This window comes from Mesoplodon bidens (genome assembly GCF_964165515.1).
Source record: "Mesoplodon bidens genome assembly, chromosome: 5".
In the NCBI taxonomy this organism is placed as follows: domain Eukaryota; kingdom Metazoa; phylum Chordata; class Mammalia; order Artiodactyla; family Ziphiidae; genus Mesoplodon; species Mesoplodon bidens.
In genome coordinates, this window is record NC_138161.1 from 10,917,909 (window position 1) to 10,940,120 (window position 22,212).

At 45.1% G+C, this 22,212-nt stretch overlaps 1 protein-coding gene across 5 annotated transcripts in view; it reads left to right on the plus strand.

Annotated features, from left to right (window-relative positions):
* RUNX1 (RUNX family transcription factor 1) overlaps positions 1-22,212 on the plus strand; it is a 245,222-nt gene that overhangs the window by 159,343 nt on the left and 63,667 nt on the right. For all 5 annotated transcript variants that reach the window (XM_081234926.1, XM_081234927.1, XM_081234923.1 and 2 more), the window contains 2 exons: positions 2,792-2,948; positions 21,574-21,678. In XM_081234926.1, the coding sequence (XP_081091052.1) occupies positions 2,792-2,948; positions 21,574-21,678 (262 nt within the window). The remainder of the gene's footprint in view (positions 1-2,791; positions 2,949-21,573; positions 21,679-22,212) is intronic.

A 22,212-nucleotide genomic window follows, 5' to 3' on the forward strand; every position in this document is an offset into this window, starting at 1 on the left:
AAAAAAAAAAAAAAAAAAAAAGAGATATTCTTTGGCCAGCAAGTCCCTTCTTGTCTGTTTGGTCTGCGTTAAAATGTAAATGTTTGTGTTTCCTTACCTATTGTTTATAGCTTTTCATTCCAGTTGCTTCTTTTTCTCTGTTTGAAGTTAGATTTTTTTCAAAAATCTCTGCATATTGCCTATCAATGATCAAATCTGTATCAAATTAATAGACACGTTAGTTTTAAATTTAAATTCTTTTTTCCTAGTCTAAGAATGCTTGCTAAGAATTAGATGATATACTTTATTAATGTAATTTTCCTGGATTTAATATTCTTTCCCTTCCCCCCACCATGAAAAATCAATAAAAGGCCAAGTAAATGATCTTTGAACCCCGAAATATCTTTGACTCCTGCTACAGTTTAAAAAAAGGGAAAAGAAGGAGTTAAACTCCTGATTTGTTTAGTCTTAAATTCCAACATCAACAGCATTTTCTTGTTTAGCCACCATGATTCTTTTACTCTCTATTTGTTTCTGTTTGGTGTTGGCCTCATGAATGTGCCATATTACTGTTGAGGATAGTTTTGGAAAGATGAGTGAGGCACAGGCATGGAGCACTGTGAGAGGGGCCAGTAGGATGAAGGTGATTTAGAAAACATTTGGTAGTTATAAAACAAGATTTATTTATTTTAACCTATTTAACCAACAATGACTTATTCAGTTGGAAAACCATGTGGTTGATCTGGTCCCTGTATACTTACTGAATGTGGAATTAAAATAGAGATGCCAGGTCATCACAGGGAGATGGGGATAAGGAAGTAAAAATATGTTTTCAAGGAGGACATTTCAACATTGTGAGCTAATTTTACAGAGGGAAGTGAAAACAGTGGGGAAAAAAAGGAGGGGGGATTTTTAAGAGACTGAGAAAAACAGAATAAAGTAAGTATATTTTATGGGAATAGAAAAAAAAAGGGTAACAGTAACTAAATAACTGATCAAGGAGATTTATTTCAGTAATGTTTTTGAAACAAAAGGGAATTGTCATATTATTGCTCTTAATTAAACGCAACTAACATACTTATAATGGGCTCTAAATACCTAATTAGAGGGTGCTTGAGGAAGAAATAGCTGTGTTTTTAAATTTCCTTTATAGAAAACATGTCCATTTGGATGGAAAGAAAGATAAGAGTGCAAGTTGGATAAAATAGATGAAGAACATGCCTACCTATTGCTGTGAGAATTGATTCTCCTGGTGTAGTCCTGGGGTTGGAAGTACGTCCACCCCTTATAGTGAGTTGGTTCATTTTCCCCATCGTACTCCTTAGAATCCAAGAGCCAAAGCATCCTCGGGAATAAAAACAATAGATGGTCATCTGGATGACACAGAGAAAGGGTGATGACTAAGCAGGCAATAAAGATGGGAATTTAGAGGAACATGGCTTTTGTATCATACAAGGGAGCCTATGGCAGCCTTATTTACAGACAGAAAAAGAGGACTGAAATATAGGTGTTAACCCCCCAGATTATGTAGCAAATATTAGGTAAAAATGGGGAGGTGGAGAACAGAAGGAGGAATAATCACTGTAGGATGCTTTATTATCACAGCTCAAAACTAAAACCCCCCAAATGATTATATAATTGGAATGATGAGCACACATTTCACTAGTGACTGAGAAAGTACCATAAGGGGTATCGCAAGTAATAGGAATAAGTAGAACTTGGGTTATCTTGATTTGAAATTTGACAACTACCTTGAAAAACAGAAACAATGGAAATATAGCTAAGAATAAATGCTGTGATCAAGAAAATAGTTTCTAGAAGGGTCAAATGATGATCAAGAAATGGATACTACTGCAGGAAGCATCTTTGGGCCATGCTCTTTAAAGCATTTTACCTTGAAATTGCTGCTTTTTTTTTTTTTTTTTTTTTTTACCTAAGTGTCAAAAAATATGTATTTACTGGTTTACTTTAGTAGTCCTGATGGAAATCCATTCCCATTCAGTTACATTGAAGGAATTCTTCTTCAAGATCAACTGGGTTTGGAGAAAACCTCCATCATCTATAAGGTCCCAAGTTAACACATCTCTGGGACTCACAGATATAAAAATGCGACATAGTTCCGCTCCTGAATTCAGAGGAGCACATCAAAGTGAGCACCCCTCTTCTCTGAGGTCTGTTGATTTTGTAGTGAGTATTAAGCCAAGGGCATGTTTCTGATATTTTTCTCTTGCATAGCAGAGTTCACTGCTAGTGAAAATCAAGGTAGTAGAAGCAAGTAGGGACAACAAGGATGAACTAATTGCGAAGGGAGAGTTTAAGTCATTCAAGAATCATCAGCAATTCAGTGGTAACAATCAAATTTACTTTTAGCAGAAGTAAGTTTAAACACCTAAAAGGCAAAATCCGCCCTATTTGGCCTGTCGGTGGAGGTCTAGACAAATGAAAGATGGGTTAGGTTATAAACTTATAAAAAACAAGAATTCTGTTTCTCAAATATGAAGAATTAAGAGATGATTTTATTCGTGAGAAAGCATAGCTTTTCAAAGTCCTTGCTATAGTGAGTCTTATTCCACCTCTGCTCTGTGACCTTATGTGGCTTCACCAGGTGAATGTTTTATTATTTAAACATTTATATTTTTGCATAGTGGAATTTAAAGTAAATCTTCCCATTAAGAACTTTTCTGTTATTTTGCTTAACTTATGACTGTTATTCCTTTGCAAACTAAAAAGCATCACTTAATATACATTCAATTTTAGAATAATTATGCAAATGACATCAAAGTTTCTAACATGCCTGATGTCTGGTGTTTAGGTGGTGGCACTGGGGGACGTTCCAGATGGCACTCTGGTCACTGTGATGGCAGGCAATGATGAAAACTACTCAGCCGAACTGAGAAATGCAACAGCGGCCATGAAAAACCAAGTCGCGAGATTCAATGACCTCAGGTTTGTCGGTCGGAGTGGAAGAGGTATGTATCTGTCAGAACTGAACTTGAAATACCCAGTATTTACCTAGCAACAAACCCAGATTTCAAAACATCTAAAAGTTTCTGTGATGGGATTCCCTAGAAATACAGTCATTTCTTCCTGTTATTATTGCTACATCAGCTTTTTATTTAAAATTTAATGTTTTTAACAGAATCTGGCTTTACGTTATTGCTTTCTATTATTAAATTGGTTTAAGACTGATTTGGAGCAGGCAAAACATGAATTGTGAATTTCAAGGAAACCTCTCAGATCTTTTCTAAAATGTAAAAATATAAAACTTACCATCATGGAAACGAAGATTATACACCTGGGGTTCTCTCTCTTTGATAATTTTCAGATATCTCTTTACTGGAAACCTTTAACTTAGGGTCCATGTGTTATCTTTGACAAGTGACAGAGTTTCAAATGATCACTTCTAATAATTTTAAGGGCTATATAGTGGATGATTATTGAAACGTGTTTCGAGGAAGCATTTTTTATGGTAAAATATGAAGAAATAGTAACATTCTGGCTTGGTGAATTTGATGGCAATGTGACCTTCCTATATGTAATTTGGATGCCTTATTAGTATTTTAGGTACTGATAATATTAAAGACTGGATTCTGCAGAGGAATTATTGCATCAGTGAAGTTCTATGTGTAGTTTTCTTTTTCCGTGCCCATTATCAAAGTATTAGAGCAGAAAGAGGAATCTTGGCATATTGTAATCTCCTCTGGTTTCCAGTTTTTTTTCAAATATTGTGTTTTCTTTGCATTGTAAGAACCTTAGTCCTATTTTACAAATAGCAATAAGTAGTATTAGTTTAATTGAAGGAGGTAAGATAGTTTGTTTTGAAAATCTCATTTTTGTAATATAGTATTGAGTAAGCTTAGGAATAAAAGTTATTTTGAGTATGATAAAAAAGACATGGTAACCTAAATAACAGTAGATGACTCTTGTATTGAAAAAAAGTAAAAGTACAACCAATGGACATTTAAACATAAGAGTAATCATTACTCTTTATAAAGGCATTTTAAAATATAAGAAAATCTGTGTTTGGGGGGAATTTGATTAGTCAAAGAGGAATGGGGGTAAAGGCATGCTGCTTTTTTTGGCTATTGTTTTTGTGCTATCCTAGCTGTCTGGGGAATTTTCGAAATAGAATCAAAGCTAGAGAAAATTGTAAAAAACCGTATAACATGATTGAAAATATTTGTTCATAGCACTATGTTAATAATAGGGTAATACCAAGAAAATTACATCCACTTATTGAAAGCTTGAATGGTGCTATAAGGTATAAAGGCACAAGTCATTCTATGGGTTCACTTGTTATATTAAAAGTCCCCACCTTTCAGTAAATGGAATTCCCATTATGATTCAGAGATGTGTGTTTAGAAAACATCTTGAAGGCTTCAGATGAGTAGCTGGCGGAGTGGGTGAGAAGCCAATAAAAAACAAAGGCCCAACCGCCTGGTCCATGCCTTCCAGCCTCGTAACCATCTCAGGTCAATTCCTGTGGATTCCTGTTCTTAGGAAGCCACAGCTGAGTAGCATTTCATTGCATTTCCAGAGGAAGTAATATTATCATCATATGCATCTATGTGGGTCTATGGGTCAGGTTTTGGTTATGAAAGTTTTGGAAACTCTTTAATGGCCCATGGCATTTTCCCATAAGAAGTGCAGTAGGGGTGTTTTGGCAAGGCCCAGGAGGTTGGTGATGATAAAGAATGAAATTTTGAAAGCAGCATGCTTTCTTTTCTGGCGTTTCTCGCCCCTCACTGGCCATGTCTGTTTCAAGTGGGTGACTAAGAGAAGCTCGTGTTTACTTGGGTAACAAGGAACTGTTTCCCCAAGGTGTGGAGTGTTTGCATTTGGCTGCCTGATTCGTGCCAGGATGCCCTTGAGTTTGCAGAGTGAAATAACTGCACCCAAGGCTGGGCTGTCTTCTGATAACCTGGAACGAGAAAATTAATTGAAACGCTCCATATATGGACAATATCTGTTCTGACCAGTCTCTGCTTCCCACGCATGACAATAAGCAATCCAAAGTAGAGGAACCCCGAAATGAACGTTTTGCCCAATTACAGTTGCTGTGTATATTGTCAGTCTTGAGTGATTTCTTTTTTTTTCGGTTAGGACTACAAGACAAAATGAGCCATCAAAAGGCCCAGTTTGACTCTGTGTCATAACTTCTCCCCATAGTGGTAGAACACAACTTGATTTTACTCTTTCAAGTGTAAGTGTCAACATCAAAGCCTGCCAGGTTTTTTTTTTTTTTTTTTTTTTTTTTTGCAATTTGCTTCCCATTATGAAGACAGCAGATGACTCTCACTCATTTTAACAATTAGTCTTAATCTGCCTCACTGAATCTTGGCCTTTAAAAGTTTCATAACATTTTTTTAAGTGATCTTAAGACTACCCACGATTTCATTTTTAATCTTAAGACTATCCACTATTTCGTTTTCTGGTTTTGAAAATGTGTCTGAAAATATGACATTGGCATCAACGCACCACACAGGGGCCGAGAAGGTCCTGGCTGTTGGCTCACTGAACATTTCAGTGCCAATTTCCCATTCTGTCAAACGCCACTGGTCTGATGGATTCTCCAAGGGGCCTGGTGCTCAGTTCCAAATAAAGGGTAGAAAAAGAAACTCCCTTTTCTTTTCTCAGCTGCCAGTCCCTGGGGATTGTAAAACCTCGTAGAAATTGCCAGAGGTTGAACATGGAAGGGTTTTTCTCTGTTCGACAAAACCAATCTGTCTGGGCGCTGGCTGATGTCCAGGACCACAGCTCCTAACCTCGGGTTCAGCCTGCAACTGGGAAAACCTGCCCATCCGGCTTTTACAGCCTTGCTGACAACACTGGCCCCTAAAAAGTATTGGTGAAGGCTTCAGCAGTCTGAGCCTTCCTCCTTCCTTTTCTTTCCTTCCCTCCTTTCTGGCCCTGACCATTTAAATCTCTCCTTCAGGGATATCTCCCCCTGGGAATTTTCTCCCTTTGATTCAGTATCTCCATATAGATCAACCATTCCTTTACAATGGAAGAAGAGATAGAAGCTCCCAGAAGAGGGGAGCCGACGCGGAGCACACTGGTTCTTGTTCAGAACAATTCACACTTAAACACACGTCCTGGGGCTATCCCTTACCTCCAGAAAATCACAGTTCAGGATCAAGAGGTGACGATCATGAGCAGCAGCTGACATCAGCTGACATCTGTCATTGGGGCAGGTGCTACGGATATTTTCAGTTACAAGAAAGTGTATCATGGCTGCAGCCGAGAGACGTCGAAGAAACTTAAGCAATGAAATCTGTGAGGGCTCCCGTCGCTATTGGAGTACTTAATCGGTTGTAAAGGAACCGATCAATCAGGGATTATGGCCTTAGTTAATTCATTTTAGAACCAAAGAGGAAATCTGCCAGACCGTATTATCTCCCGCATCGTAAATGGGGGAAGAGAATCCACTGCAAATTTCCTTCTGATTTTCCTAAGACTATGGTTTTTAATCTTTTGGGAGCGTCATGAATAATTTTGAAAATCCTTGGAAGCCTTCTCCCCAGGGGGGAAAAAATGCACACGTGCACTTACACACACAGTTTCTTGTACAATTTCAGTTTTCAGGGCCGCTGAAGCTTGTTTATGGACCTTCTGGGGATCCATGGACCTGCCAAGCCAAGAATCTCTGAATCTGGAACTTTGCCTTGACTATGGAGGGCCCCCCTAGCGCTGTGCTGCACATTGTAGATAACTGGAAAGTGAGGAAATAAACAAACAAATGAGTTAGACATTCTTCTTGCACCCTGTGCTGTTTTGGTTACACCTGCTTTTATTATAGCCAGGACCTGGTGTGTATAATTAGGAAAACAGATCCCAGTCAAACCGCCGGTCGAGACCTTTGAGAGGCCATCAGGTGTTCACGCATATGGTCCCTTGCAAAGGAGAAGGGCTTGTTTTGTCATCGAAGGGGCAGCCTCCTCTCTAGTGACTGCCTGGCCCCCCCAGCTGCAGACCTGCACCTCGAATTCCACAACCAGCCCAGAGAGGGCACGTGCTCCCCCATCCGTTAGGACTGGGGTTAATTTCTTGGTGGACGTTTGTGTTTATGCTGATCCCCCTGGCAACTTTAATCTTGCCCACTTTCAAACAAGTACCCTTCCCAGCTCTTTTATAAAATGAAATTCCTTCCTTATGTTCTTGCTGTGGATGTCTTCCCAGACATAATATTTACGCTGTCACAATCGGGGTTATTGCATATTTGTGTCATGTTTGTTACTTAAGGCATTTTCATTCTTAGGGTATTTTATGTTATTCGGGGAATAGTATGGGGAGGCTGCCTTTCAGATGAGGGATAGACTGTGGTTGAAGGAAAGGTACATGTAGAAAGGATAGAGTGTACCGGTATTCTAAGCAGAGACGTGTCTTTATGGAGTGGTCACTACTGAGAAATGGTCTGAATGACTCACAATATTATCACAGGATCCAAGTCATTCTCTGTTTTATCACAGACTCATATAATAGTGGGAGGAAAATTCATCTGACAATCCCAGTGTTGTTTCATGGATAACACTGAAGATAATGAGCTAGCAGTCAGGTCTCCTGGAGAGAATACAAGGAAAAGACGAGAGTTGTGTTAAAATCAACTCTCCCATTTTCCCCCTCTTTTGGGTTGCTATTGATCTACATTTTAAAATTATATATATGCTGAAATCTGTTTTCAGACTTCGGTGTGGGCAAATATGGATGGGAAAAGACCCAGCCTCTGATACACGCGGTCTCTGGCAGCCCTAGCAAATAAATGCCTTTCGATGGCAGGGCGAAAGCTAGTGCCCATGATCTGATGTAGAATTCATCTCTAGAGATCAGCTTTCTCATTCTGTTTCAACTTGCCCGTAAAAGAGTAAAAACACTTTCTCAAAGCAAGTTGCTTCCCACCCCTCCCCCAAACCACCACCCAGCAGTCCCTGTCCCGCTTGGTGTCATGGCAAAGGGGAGAACTTTCTTGAAAACGGCTTGTGCCTGGAACACGCAGCTTTGCAGTTGATCTCTTCATGGTTTTCTTGCTGATTTAATGAAGTACCAGGCATTGCTGATGGTGTTGGACCGCTTTTTTAAATTGAGGTTATTTATATGAACAATATTTAAGAGTTGATGCGCAGAAGCTGGACTTCTCTCCACCACCCCTCCCCCAAACCCCTTCCTTGCCAGCCGGCTTGCTTTGGATTGAGGCAGCCCTTTTTGGTGGGGACAGAAGACTATCAATCAGAAAGTGCCTCCAAGAGAAATAATGGTTGAGTGATTTTTAGAGCTTCCTGTTTCAGCAGCAAGCATTATAGACATAAACAGTGATCCGGCCAACGGCTGCAGTGCTGCTCTCGTTCTAATGAATCAGTTTTGTATTTTCTTTTGTGCTGGTTGGCTAGAGGCAAGAGGGAATGGAGAAAACTGATTATGGAAGAACATATTCTGTTTCTTTTTCTTTATTATTTTTAAAGAAAAATGACTTGTTGAAAAGAGAGATGGTATATTGTCTGATGATTGTTTTCTTTCTGTTGGTGATTATAAGGCATGTTCAGATGAGAAAGGGGATGTTGATGAATAACCATGTACTGTCAAAATGGAGAGGTTATGTGGTTTTGAAGGATTTCGTGGACTTTCAGCCAGAAGGGTGTGTGTGTGTGTGTGTGTGTGTGTGTGTATGTATGTGTCCATCCATACTACCACTGAGAAGACTTCCTGGACCAAATTATCTTTGAGGACTAAATCCATACTAACAAGGTCTTCTCATCTGAAGCCCCAGTAAAGCAACTAACAGGAATTAATAAGTGAGCAGTGTGGATTTAATGAGCTGCCTGTGCATACTTTCAAAGGTGCCAGTTTTATCAGCTCACTCTTGGGGCATTCAAGATTTTATGTTTATAAGCCTGCATTAGTGGACTTCAGGCAAAGCCCACCCTCCGTCATTGGTCCTGAGGTGAGTCCCACTTTCAACAGAGATGTATTTCGGTCCATGTTAAGAACCGAGCTTTCCATGGCATTCCTGTTGCTGGTGCCGATTTGGGATTCCAGCACGCTCCAGTCTCTATTAGGCTGTATCGAGCAGCGTATCCCACTTAGGAACTCCATTTTATGTCACTGAACTTCCTCCAACGAGGGTTTCAGGTAGTTGAAGGACCCATAAATCAGAAGGTGATCCCAACCACCTCCTTCGAGAGGCCCGGTGGCCATCCCGCCGCTGGATTCAAAATGCGTTTCCTCTGGTTTCCTTGGTGAAGAAACATTCATGTAGGAGCCACTTAAACTGTGTTTTTCTCAAAGATGTAAGTAAATTTCCTGTCTGTTTCTCAACTTAGATGAATCCCTGCTTTTACCTTGAGATTTAAGAGCGTCATTAAGGATGGAGGAGCAGCCCAGTCTGCAGAGCTGCACCCTCCCCCCAGCTTCCAGATCCAAGGATGCTTCTGGGTCTGGTGAATAGGAGGTCTGGCCAGCACCCTCGCGGCTGGTGTGTGGCCTTAACTGAGTCACCTTATGCAAACAAAGGAGACTCTCCTTGGCTCAGACAAAGGCTGTACACAGGAATACAGGCATCTGAGCACAGTTGGTGGACTGTGTGCTTATCAGATCTCAGCAGAGAAGGCAAGGAGGGATGGGCCTGTTTGTACGTGGAAACACCCCAGTTTGCTCCAGGCATTGGTTTCGGGTTTTTAGAGATGCTTTTCCTTCATTCTATTTGAAACCATTGTATGGAGTACAGTCACTATCTATCTATCTATCCCTATCTATCCATCTATCTGTAATTAATGAGAAACAGTCTAAACTCATATCCTAATACAGCTTTGGCTTCTTTATGTGGTATGTTTCCAGTACCTATGGCACTTGGGTCTGTCCAGATGTTCTGGCACTTGGGTCTGTCCAGATGTTCTGCCTTCCCCGTCCTGCTTGAAACCTCAGGGCAGGTCATAGTTGGTAGATCTTATCTATCAATCTGCCTATCAATTTGGTCTCCCTCGGTGGGCCCCAACATTTGGCAATACCTGCAGACATTTTTGGTTGTCACCCCTGGGGTGGGGCGTGCTCCTAGCATCTAGTGGGTAGAATGACTCCCACAGCACATAGGACAGCCCTACCCCTGCAAAGCATCAATCACGCTGAGACTGAGAAACCCTGGGCTGGCCTCACACGAATGATCATGATAAGTCATAAAATGTCTCCTCTCTTCCCTAACACTTTCTGCCTCTTTACCAAACTTATGAAAAACTTCAGTTCACACAGAAAAAAAAAAGACGAGAGAACATCACTGCATATTAGTCTTTTTCTAAATATGAAAATATACTAGAGTTCTGTGTGCATAGGATCGCACCATCTTGGCATCTCCTGGGTTGGAGGATGTGTGGCAGCCAGAAGTAGAGGCTGCAGGTGGAGGGGGCCACCCGGCAGGGAAAGCTCTCCCTCGAGGACTCCCCCCACTTACAGCTGCTCCCTCAGGAATACCACACAGGTGCAGGTCCACAGGGACCATCAGAAACAGTGAAAGTGCACGCTGGCTTCTCATTGCCACTCCCCTCCCCATCAGGCTTCAGTCACGGGCCACAGATCCACTAATCCAGGAACATGAATTGATGTGAGTGGACAGTGTCCACTTGAACTAAAAAGGGCTAAAAGCAAGGTCCTGGTATGCATCACTGACCAATACCTTACAGACACCGAAAAGGAGTCAGTTTGCACACCCAAGGGCAATGCATGGAAGGCGTAAGGACGGGACAGAGGCTGATTTGCCGTCCATCCCTAGGAAGCCCTTCTTTGCTGCCCACGTGTTAGGTGTGCAGGGACCATGGGCAGACAGAGGGCTGGGTTCTTCTGGAGCTCTCTCCCACGTGCTCTTACGTGTTGGTTCTGCTATCACCTATTTTCTACAATACAAGAAGTTTCAGGGGAAGAGGACTTGAAAAAAAGTCTGAAAAAAAGAGTCCTCTAGGAGTTCTCATTGAATCACAGTGGCGTCTGCTACAGGTGGAGTTTCTTGAATACATTTTGTTGTGACTGCCGTCCGTCTCTAGTTGGTTGTTTGTTTGCATTTACTCTGCAGGGGGCCCTCACTCGGAACTTTCCTGCCCCTTCTGTTTCCTGTAAGTTTTCCTCAGTAAAGCAACCAGCTCCCAGGTTCCGCGTGGAGATCGGTTGTGTGTCAAATCATTTGAGACCTGTAAGAGTTAGCTATCCTCCTGGGAATTCCCGGGCGGTGTCTGGGCTGGGCTATACGGAGCCCACACGCTGCCCACGTTCTGGGAAGTGAAGGTCGCTGGGGAAGGAGCTTAGGAACAGCTGTGGCAGGCAGACGCGCACGGGTGCACTGCGGTGCTGGGACCCCAGCGCCAGGGAAAGGATGAAGATGGGCGTGGAACTCCCCAGGAGGTGGCCTTCCAAGAATTTTCAAAACACAAGAGATCCCGTCCTTAACTAGAACAGCACTGTATGGTATCACCCGTCACTAGACCAGTGCCTGATACAGAGCGGGGACTCATTAAATATCTCCAGATGAGTGACTACCCCAGGACTCTGCTTACTCTAGGCAGTAGAGCATAGTGGTTAGCACATGGATGTTACTGAATTCTCCCTGGGAGGACAGTGTCTCACCCTGGGCACCATCAACGTTTAGGGCTGATTATTCTTTGTTGTGGGAGCCATCCTCTGCATTTTGGGATGATTAGTGGCATCCCCGGCCTCTACCCAGTAGCCAGGAGCATTCCTTCCATGTCATTCATGGGTGGTGACAACAAGAAGTGTCTGCAGACTTTGCCAAATGTCCCTCCCTGGGGGAGAGATGGGGGGAAGGAACACTGGTTGAGAACACTGGCTCAGAGTTGTGTGTCTGTGGGCAAGTCACTTGACCTGTCTGAGCCCGATTCAGCCTTTGTCCAAAGGGGGCCGGGTACGGTGATGATTACCTGAAATAACACAGACTTTAGGGGTTACTGCTTTTCGTGGTAAGATCAGTTGCTGTGACTAACTCTGCAGGGAAGCTGAGGGCAACTCTGTGAGCTCCTAACAAACTATACAACCGGGACCTGCTTTTTTGTTTGTCTAAATGAATGACTTTTCTGGGAGGGAACATCAACCCTTATCCTGATCCCTCGGCCCCATAGAGCCAGCTCTCAGGACACGGAAGGGTTATTTACGCGCAGTGGGCACTGTGATTTCAGATCAGCAGTGGAAGAGATGAAATTAAATATGTACTGTAATCCGAGGCACTGTTTTTCATGGGAAAAGAAGTTCTCCCAACTTAGTCCTTCCAACTCTTTTGCCCAAACATTAACGGCATGCAAATATTTATGATTCATACATGCCCCTTTAATTCCCAATCGTATTTTAACAACAAACACTGCATTTTCACAATGAAGCAGAATAATCCCTTTGTCCTGTTGCCGGGCTCCGCAGGCTGGCACCCAGCAGCATCACATTCTTCCTGCACCGTAGTTGCTGACTCCACCCAGGTTGAGGGGAGTTTTATAGAGGTGCCACGGCAGCTCGCCTTGGACCACACTTCAGGACATCCTGGCTGTTCCCCTGGAAGCCATTTGAAGGTTGTATCTCAGCATTTTCAGAAACTGCAAGCCAACATCCACACATGTTTTTTTCTTTTTTGGTCACATGTCAACAGAGAATCGACCAATCTGGCTGTTGCTTGGAGAGGTAGCTTGCATTCTGCCCAAATCCATGGGCTATGGAGTCCACTAAGGCCATTGTGTCCCATATAATATTCCTCTGATTCATGATAACAACATAGAAACACACGCATCTATTTGTGCCGATTCTGCGGGTCTTTGGAAGGTAGTGTGACAAAGTATGAGAAGGTGGTGTGCTTGCCGGACTCACTTAGATGTGCCGGCCTCAGTCTCCACATCTGTACAATAGGTATGACAGTGCTCTTCATATGTACCTCAAAAGGTTATTAGGATGATTAAAATGAGACGGTGTGTGTAACAAAACTTAGGAAGAAAGAGCTGTGACTCACCGCCGCACGGTTCTTCCTTCTGTGGGAGAGTCACTGAGGGAGGAGGGAAGAGAGTAGGCAGGAGGTAGCCCGTGTCTCCCTGAGTCAGAAAGTCAGGAGCGCTGCTATTTCCATTGTCCACTCCTCGTTGGCAAGGAATTTATATTCCTTTATCCTCCGAGGAACTTTGTAAAATTAGAGTGCCTGAGACGCAGCAGGAATTTCATAAATATTCATAAATAAATGAAGGAATAATACTACTATAATCATGCTGGGCATTTGCTGGGCAGCAGCCTGGTGATGGACCTTGTGTTCTCTGTTTTCATTCGTGAGTTGCTCACAGGCTTCGGACCCTGTTCGATCAGGGAAGTATAGTGCCCATGGCTACTTTATTAGAACTGTCCGCCACCCACAGAGGTCATTTCATGGGGGTGTTTCTTTCATTCATTCATTCATCAGATGTGCATTGTGTACCTGCTGCTTGCAAGGCACTGGGCTAGCACTGGAGATACAAAGGCCGGCGAAAGAGAAGCCACAGCATGCCGGGGCCAGGGAGGGGCCCGCAGTTAAGCAGATGTCACTGTTCTGAGTGGCCAGCAGCATAGTGAAAGGAGTGACAGAAGCGAAATGCACAGCTGGGTGCATAACCCACTGCAAGCTTAGGGGTCTCTCTGGACAGCTTGTCGTCTCAGTGGAGATGTTTCAGGGTGACGAGGGGGCTACCAGCTGAAGGCATCAGGAAGAGTGTCCAAGCAGAGAAAACAGAGTTGGGGAGGAACACCGAGCTGGCCAAGAGAGCTGGTAAGGGCCTTGGCATCCACATTGGGAATTTGGTCTGGTCCCCCAGCAGGTTTTAAGCAGGGAATTGACATCACCAGATACAAATAGTACGAAGATGCTGGGATTGCTGACTGAAGAGCAGACAGGGCTTTTTGGAGGGTGCTTGGGAGCTTAGAGATGGGATGCAAGGTTAGTTGAATTCATGGATGCCAAACCCGTGGATACAGAGGGGTCACTGTATATCCAGTTTGCAGACCCACCGTCTGGTAAATGTCACCGTGTCTAGAAATCAGCTCCCTCCAGGCCCCGCCTACCACACCTTGCAGCCTTGCCTAGACCTTGCTTCTTCTTCCTACTTGGCCTCCATCCCCACCTGCCCTCCCAGCTTCCTGCAATAGAGCTATGGGTGCGAACAGGCTGGCGAGCAGGCACTGAGGACCCTGACGCTACGTTCCCTTCAAAATGCCCACCCCCCCCCCCGGGCCTCTCTGCCGTGGTGGCATGTGGCCTTGGGCTGTATGTTTGAGGCACTGGTCTATGGGCACCAGCAGGTCAGGGCTAGGAGTAGGCCAGCCCCAGGAGGTCACTTTGGTCACCTGTCCTGTGTGGCATTTGGCCCGATGGGTGGAAACTGTGGAATTGGGGTGTGCCAACCAAAGGGTTCTCCAGGATGGAAGTACAGGACAGCAGGCGTGGCCTTGACCTAAAGAGGCTGTGAATTCAGGGTCTTGGAGGTGTTTGGGCTAAAAGGATTAAAACTTGGTTCCTCCCCCGAGACACTCAGGCACTGGTACACCGGAAGAAAAAAGGAAGATCAGAAAGGGACCATGACATCTGGGGAAAGGAAATGCAAAAATAGCGTGAGAGCATCATGCTTCTTTGGGGTTCGGTAATGCTCCTCAAGAAGACAAAGCCTTGCCCATCCAGCCCTTTAGTAAAGCTGGGCTCACACCCATGCCCCCAAAAGGGAGAACTGAGCCTTCCAAGTGAATTCAGACCTCAGACAGAACCAGCTGTCAAACTGAAAGTTTACAGAATAATCCATTGATCCATTCATCAAACATTTTTTTATTGCCTCAGAACAGAAAATGCAAAGATTAATAAAACACCATCCCTGTCCTCAAACAACTCATTTTTGTAGAACAACTCCAGAGAAAACACTTGGCATGTTTTTGGTTTTCTCTAAGTAAAACTGCTGTTTTTCAAATGCTCCATCATGCTCAGTGCATGCTGTTTGTTGTCGTTGTTTTTGCGGTACACAGGCCTCTCACTGCTGTGGCCTCTCCCGTTGCGGAGCACAGGCTCCGGACGCGCAGGCTCAGCGGCCATGGCTCACGGGCCCAGCCACTCCGCGGCATGTGGGATCTTCCCGGCCCGGGCCACGAACCCGTGTCCCCGGCATCAGCAGGCGGACTCTCAACCACTGCGCCACCAGGGAAGCCCCAATGCATGCTGTTTTTTATGGAAAGCTTAGTTCTGTATTTTCAGCACCCGACTTTCAGGCAACTTGGGGGAGTTATCCTCGTACCGATAGCTGGGGCCTCCCCCCTACATTTTGCCTGCGTGGCTGCAGGTGCCATCGGATAAGGACATTCTAAACACCAGCACTTTACACCCAAGTGGACACCCACCAACATCGTCGCCTCAATTCAATGCAGAGAAACCGGGAGATTCTGCACAACTTGAAGAATCTGTCCTCTATTCAGAAATCCCCAAATAAATAATTATACAGCCCCACTGTCAAAAATGGTGGTAAGTGTTTGGGTAAGGAAATGGATGAGGAGAAAAACACGCACTTTGGCCGTTAGGTTGTTCCAGTGGAAAAGCGAGAAACATACATTCAAGGTACTTTGTGAAAAATATCCCCGATTCAGATTTCTCCTGGAATCTGAGGGTTTGTTAATTATAATACTTAGTTATCTGTGATTAAAATTAGACCTGGCACAAACTACATGGTAAGAGGAGAAATCTTCCTGCAACATCGCAGAATCTTTTGGGATTTCCAGAATTTGCAAAGAGTAAAACTTGAGCCTTCCCTGGCTTTGTTGGTTTTCAAAAGCTGCATTTTTTTTTCTCTCCGACTTTCCTTTTCTCCCTCTCTTGGGTGTTTAAAGTGTGTGAGCGTGACCGGTTTCCCCGCAGAGATGCACAAATGAGTGGAAACTGTCGTGATTTCGTTTCCTAAGCTCTGCGACCCCCTCAGCAGACGGTCCTCCGTGTGTACAGCCTGCCCTTGCGTGACAAAGGGCAAGTTTCACACCCCGTCGAAACTGGCCCGAAAAGGAGAAGGTGACTCATGGGTCCAAACCTTCACCAAGGAGAGTGACCGAAACAGAACCCAATGGCTGAGGAGCCAGCGCAAGTGGCTTGGCTACCCGTGAACCAGACTTAGGGAGGGGCGATCACAAGAGGACGGAGGGAGACACCCATCGCCATAGGAAGACGTGGCCGTGACGTGACGGGGCACGAGCTTCTAAGGGCGTGAGATGATCTCGATTCGCCTTTTCACCTTCTGCTCCTCTCCCCACCCTCGCCCTTGGGGAACAGGGTGCCCGTTTGCAGCAATCCTGAGGTTTCGCCACTTCCCCGATGTGGTGAGGAAGTGGCGTGGTGCCCTGGGCCCTTGCGGAACTGCAGCGTCCAGCCGTGGCTTTATGAGACCACAGCCAGCTGCCAGAGTCCACCAGCCCCGGGGCCTGTAAACGTGGGACCTAAGAAAGCACAGACCTGGGGCTTTGTCACTGCCTCACCCTGGAGAGTGTGTTATGGCAGCAAATATCCAGGAAGATTCGCCCCGTGACCTTCCTCCCAACTAAATAAAGCACTTAAGATTTTGCGCTGGCATTTGGAAGAACACAGTGGCATCGAGGGGGACCACACATGCTCTGAGGGGAGCGTTTGATCTGGCTTGTTTATAAAATGGATCAGCCAGTTGCAATTGTGCCTTGCAAAGGTCGCCAGCTGGTGGGAGTAGGACTGACGTTGAAGTGGAAGTTCCAGTGGAACGTGCAGTTTTCCCGATGGGTCTTTAGGCCCCATTCTGCCGCCTGCGTTTGCTGAAATTCCTAAAGAAGAGAGGATGGGCCTGGAGGGGCTCCATCGGCACCACCTACCGCACGCTAAGGCTCGCCTCACCTCCCACCATCAAACCTCAACGTCCATTCACCACCAGCTGCACCTCACAGGATTGCCCGCAGCTCTGGTCTTTGTGGGATCATGTTTGTCACGTCTTTAGTGATCATTAAACTGATATTTGCTGATGCATTATTTCATTTAATTTGCATAACAGCACTATGAGATGGAAGGACTGTTATCACCCCTCTTTTACAGATGACGAGGCCCCCAGAGAGGTTAAGTAACTTGCCCAAGGTCACACAGCTAGCAAGGGGCAGAGCTGGGGTTTGAGCCCAGGCAGTCCTCACTGTTAACTAGCACCCCGTGCCTTGGCACTTCCGCAGGGTTGTATAATCAAGTTCTTGTCTTTTGCTGCTTCCAGGCTTAAGTCAAGACAGCCCTCCTCTCCTTCACTGTTTCTTCCCGCCTTCTTATTCAGTCCTGCTGTTTGTGCTTCTAAATAGCATTCCTCCCGGACACCACCCGCCAGAACTCATGGTGCTGTTTGGGTGAGGTTTCCGTGAGCAGGAGAAGGAAGGTGTCAGGACCCCCTTTCCTTAGTTCGCTCCACTGTGAATCCCCACGCAGGGCACCTGGGACCCTGCAGCTTGCCCCCTGGGGCGCCCAGGGCTGCAGTCTTTCAGCAGCACAGCCAGGGGCACCTCTGTTCACCCCATGGGCCCAGTCCAGGGCGGCAAGGAGCCTTCCGGCCTCTCCAGGCAAGGACCCGCTCAGGCTACAAATGGGAACGTCGGCTCTCTCTACGGCAGCCCCATCTCCCAGCCCTGCAGTTAGTCCCCAAAAGCCGATTTCGCTGGTTATTTAGACGATCCGTCCTCCTTCGCTCTCCCTTACCTTCCTACTAGCCTGGCCACAGCTTTGCTGAGAAAAACACTTGAGAGGCTTTTGCTCTCCACACCCACGCACTTAAAATACCAGGCCCGTAGGTCATTTTGATGACGGAATTTGGCTAATAACACGCATGCTCTAGGCGCAGCTACCACTGCTGCAGGTGCTGGCTAAGAAGGGCTGCATCTCGGCAGGGACAAGCTGGGGCGTGGCGGGGGCGTGGCGGGGCGTGGCCATGGTGGAGAGAAGAGGTCAGAGGGCAGAGTTCCCAGGGTTCAGTGTGCCCACTGGTTGGCCGTCCCCAGGTGTCAAGTCTGGTGCCAGGTCTGCTCGGAAGAATACAAGGAAGCAGAAGGCAGAGTTCTCCTGGAGTGGAAAATTGTCACACACACACCTATGAGCAAAATGATGTCTCTTATTGCCTCTGTCTATGAGGTCGTAAGCAGATGTCCTGGTGCTCATGCTGTAAACAACAGCCCTTTGTGCAGGAGGCGAACCGGAATATACCCCACCTTCGTGAACCACAGTTACTGTGGCCAAAATGCCCCACCTAGTAGCTTTTGCTGGACAGACACTTCTTGACTGCACGTAAAATGATGGGCATAAAACAGTAGAATTATAATTACAAGCAACGATCTCAGAAATATTCACTCTGGCTGAATTTCCTTCCCGATTCAGTAGGCCAGTCTGTGGTTAACCAGGGTAAATGCCAGGAGCCCACATTCAGCTCCGTTAGAAACTGCTTTGGAACTATAACCCAGGCTTTCAATTAGCTGTTGAGTACAGTTTGGGTACATTAGTGTCACCAGGACTGTTTTCACTTTTGGGAGGCCGGGGCGGAGCATGGAAAAGGTACCACGAGTCTGGATTCCTGGTGCTGGTACCACCGAGTTTGAAGGTAGAGATTTAGGACCTCATGACAATGATGTGAAGCACAAAGCCGGAGATCTGGGTATTCCATGTATCCCAGCTGTGTGACTTTGGACAAACCACTCATCCTTCCTGAGCCTTAGCTTTGCTACCTATTAACCAAGGACAATAAAATCTGTCTTGTTTGTTTCATGAGAACCAAATAAGATAGTATATGGGAAAGTGCTTGAAAACTTGTAAGTTTCACAAAGACCTGAAAAGGCCAACATTAGGAAGACAGTGATTCTTTGTTGTCATTTAGGAAATCAAGAGTAGGATGGTTGTAAACTTATGGTTACCAAAGGGGAAAGGGGTGGGGAGGGACAAATTAAGAGTTTGGGGTTAACAGATACACACTACTGTATATAAAATAGATAAACAACAGGACCTACTGTATAGCACAGGGAACTATATTCAGTATCCTGTAGTAACCTATCATGGATAAGAATCTGAAAAGGAATATATATGAAAAAGTATATATATATGTCACTAACTGATCACTTTTCTGTACACCTGAAACTAACACAACATTGTAAATCAACTATACTCTAATAAAAAGTTTTTAAAACTTAAAAAAAACAAGAAGAGGATGGTTGTAGGAGGGCCGCCACAGGAGTGGGACTGTTTCGGGGGTAAAACCCACAGGTACATAGAGAGCAGTTGTCACTTGTAGTGCCAAGACTGGAACTCTATGACATTGGGTGTTTGTACTGAATTGAATAGCATTCCCTAAAAAGTCATGTCCGTGGGTGACCTCAGAATGTGACCCTATTTAGAAATAGGGGCTTTGCAGATGTAACCAGGTTAAGAGAAAGTCATACTAGAGTAGGGTAAGCCCTAAATCCAATGACTGGTGTCCTAGTAAGGAGAGGGAGATTTGGAGACAGAGGGCAGAGAGGGAGGGAGGCCACCTGAGGAAGGAGACAGAGAGTGAACTGATGCTACCACAAGCCAGAGAATGCCAGGGATTGCTGGGAACCACCAGAAGCCAGACAAGGCCGGGACGGATTCTTCCCCAGAGGGAGTACGGCCCTGTCGACGCCGCAATTGTGTCAACACCTCAGCTTATTGTCTCCTAGCGCTGTGGACACCAGAACTAGGAGGCAGTAAGTTTCAGTTGTTTTAAGCCACCCAGTTTGTGGTAATTTGTTACAGCAGCCCTAGGAAGGAAATACAGTGTTTTCATGGAATCTCTGAAATGCTGAAGTTGTAGGCAGCCGGGGAAACACCCCTGGGGCAGGCACACGCCTACACATGGAGATGGGCACCGGGATTTCATCTAGAAGATAAAATCAGGGACTTCCCAGGCGGTCCAGTGGTTAAGACTTCGCCTTCCAATGCAGGGGGTGCGGGTTCCATCCCTGGTCAGGGAACTAAGATCCCACATGCCTCGGGGCCAAAAAACCAAAACATAAAACAGAAGCAACATTGTAACGAATTCAATAAAGACTTTAAAAATGGTCCACATCAAAAAAAAAAAATCTTAAAAAAAAAAAAAGAAGATAAAATCAGAGTTAAAGGGACATTGTATGTATCCCATGAACGCCTTCATTTTGCAAACCAGGAAACTGAAATCTGGAGAGGTCAAATATTTGTACAGGAACCTAAATCTTCTAACTCTCTTGCAGGAAGAGCTGTGCCTCTCCCTCTCCCTCTCTCTCTCTCTCTCTCTCTCTCTCTCTCTCTCCTCCCCCATACACACACACACACACACACACACACACACACACACACACACCTTTGAATACCATGTGCCAGATGCTATTTTAATTATTTTACTCATATTAATTCATTTAACCTCTCCCCAAATTCGATAAGGTAGGAAGTTATATGTACCCATCTTCCAGGTAAGGACACTGAGGTACAGGGAGGGCTAGTGACTTGTCAAAGGTCAGCTAGCCAGAATTCAAAACCAGAGGGCATTCTCTGAACTGCTTAGCAAAGAAGAAATGCTTTTAAGTAACTAATGTATTTATATATTAATACTTTTATTATAAATTATATATTTCAAAACAATTTTTTTTGTTTCTTTTTTTTGCGGTACGCGGGCCTCTCACTGTTGTGGCCTCCCCCGCTGTGGAGCACAGGCTCCGGACACGCAGGCTCAGCGGCCATGGCCCACGGGCCCAGCCGCTCCGCGGCATGTGGGATCCTCCCGGACCGGGGCACAAACCTGCGTCCCCTGCATCGGCAGGCGGACTCTCAACCACTGCGCCACCAGGGAAGTCCCTCAAAACAATTTTTTTAAATTATTAAAAGCATTGCATTCGACGTATGCAATGAAGACATGCTTGCATTTCTTAAGTATGTATAAAATGCTTAGATGGAAATCCATCTGTGTATTTATGCTAACAGTTGTCACTGAATCTCAATCTGTCAGTTACATATCCTTAAATCCATTTATTGAATATAAATTTTGTCTGGCCAACCCCACGAGTGCCTATAATAACATCTGGCCTTTCAAAACAATATTTAGAATCAACCAGGAATTAGTATTTTTAACATAGAGAGAATCATTCCAATTTAGCCTAGCCTCAAACTTAGGCATTCTGTCTTTCCTAATCCTTGGAGGTACAAACAAGGTTAGAGGGCAAAGACAGAAATGGTTTCTTTTCCTCCTTTTGCTCTGAGCTTATTAAAAGGGAGCACCTGGGGGCGAGGAGTGGACAGTGCCAATCTGCTCCTATGTCCCTGGGGTCCCGACCTGAAAGAAAACACGTCTGAATCTCTCTTGATCCTGTGTTATTCATGACTAAACAAAAGCCACGTGACTAAGGGAAGGGTCACATCTAGACAACGTAGGTGTACATTCCAAAATTTAAGCAAAGCCAAACTCAAAGGAGTATTGGAAAAACCAGTAACGTGTGCTGAAGTCCTGCCGCCTTTCCAGTGTGAGGACTGGAAATCATAAATTAATTTTGAATTACCCAGCAGATATATTCAGGCCATCGCCTCATTCTTCGTTGCTCTCTTTTGTGTTCCAACAGGAAAGAGCTTCACTCTGACCATCACCGTCTTCACAAACCCACCACAAGTCGCCACCTACCACAGAGCCATCAAAATCACAGTGGACGGACCCCGAGAACCTCGAAGTAAGTGGGCTGCCCCTCGGGGCTGGCACCTCCCCCCCCCAGCTGGTACACTCAGGCACCAGAACCCTTGTGTTCCATCAGCATCACTCAGATGTGGCTAAAACTTCTGCCAGAGGGAAATGTCAGACCCCTGCAGGGAGGGAGAGTTTTTCTTTTGACACTCTCACTCCTCAAAGTTGTCTCTGAGCGCTGGGCTCTTTTTTTGAAGCATCTTCTTGGAGGGCAAAAGGAAATCAGGCTGACTCAAGTGCATGTCAGAATCATTTCAGGACTGCATGGGCCTAAGGACCAAATACGTGGTAAAGTTCAAGGAAGATTGGCCAGGGGCAGAGGTGGTCAAAAGAGGCCAGGGGGTCAGAGTGGACCACAAGGGGCTGATCACCATCCATGCTGGCCTTTTATTCACTTGGAGGCTGGAGATGAAATCTATGAAAATGACCCTTTCCTTTCTGTGCCCCAGATCAAAATCTTATTACAGGATTGTTTAAAATAGAGAATGGGAGGGGAGAAGAGTGCCTGAGAGAAAACCAGTAA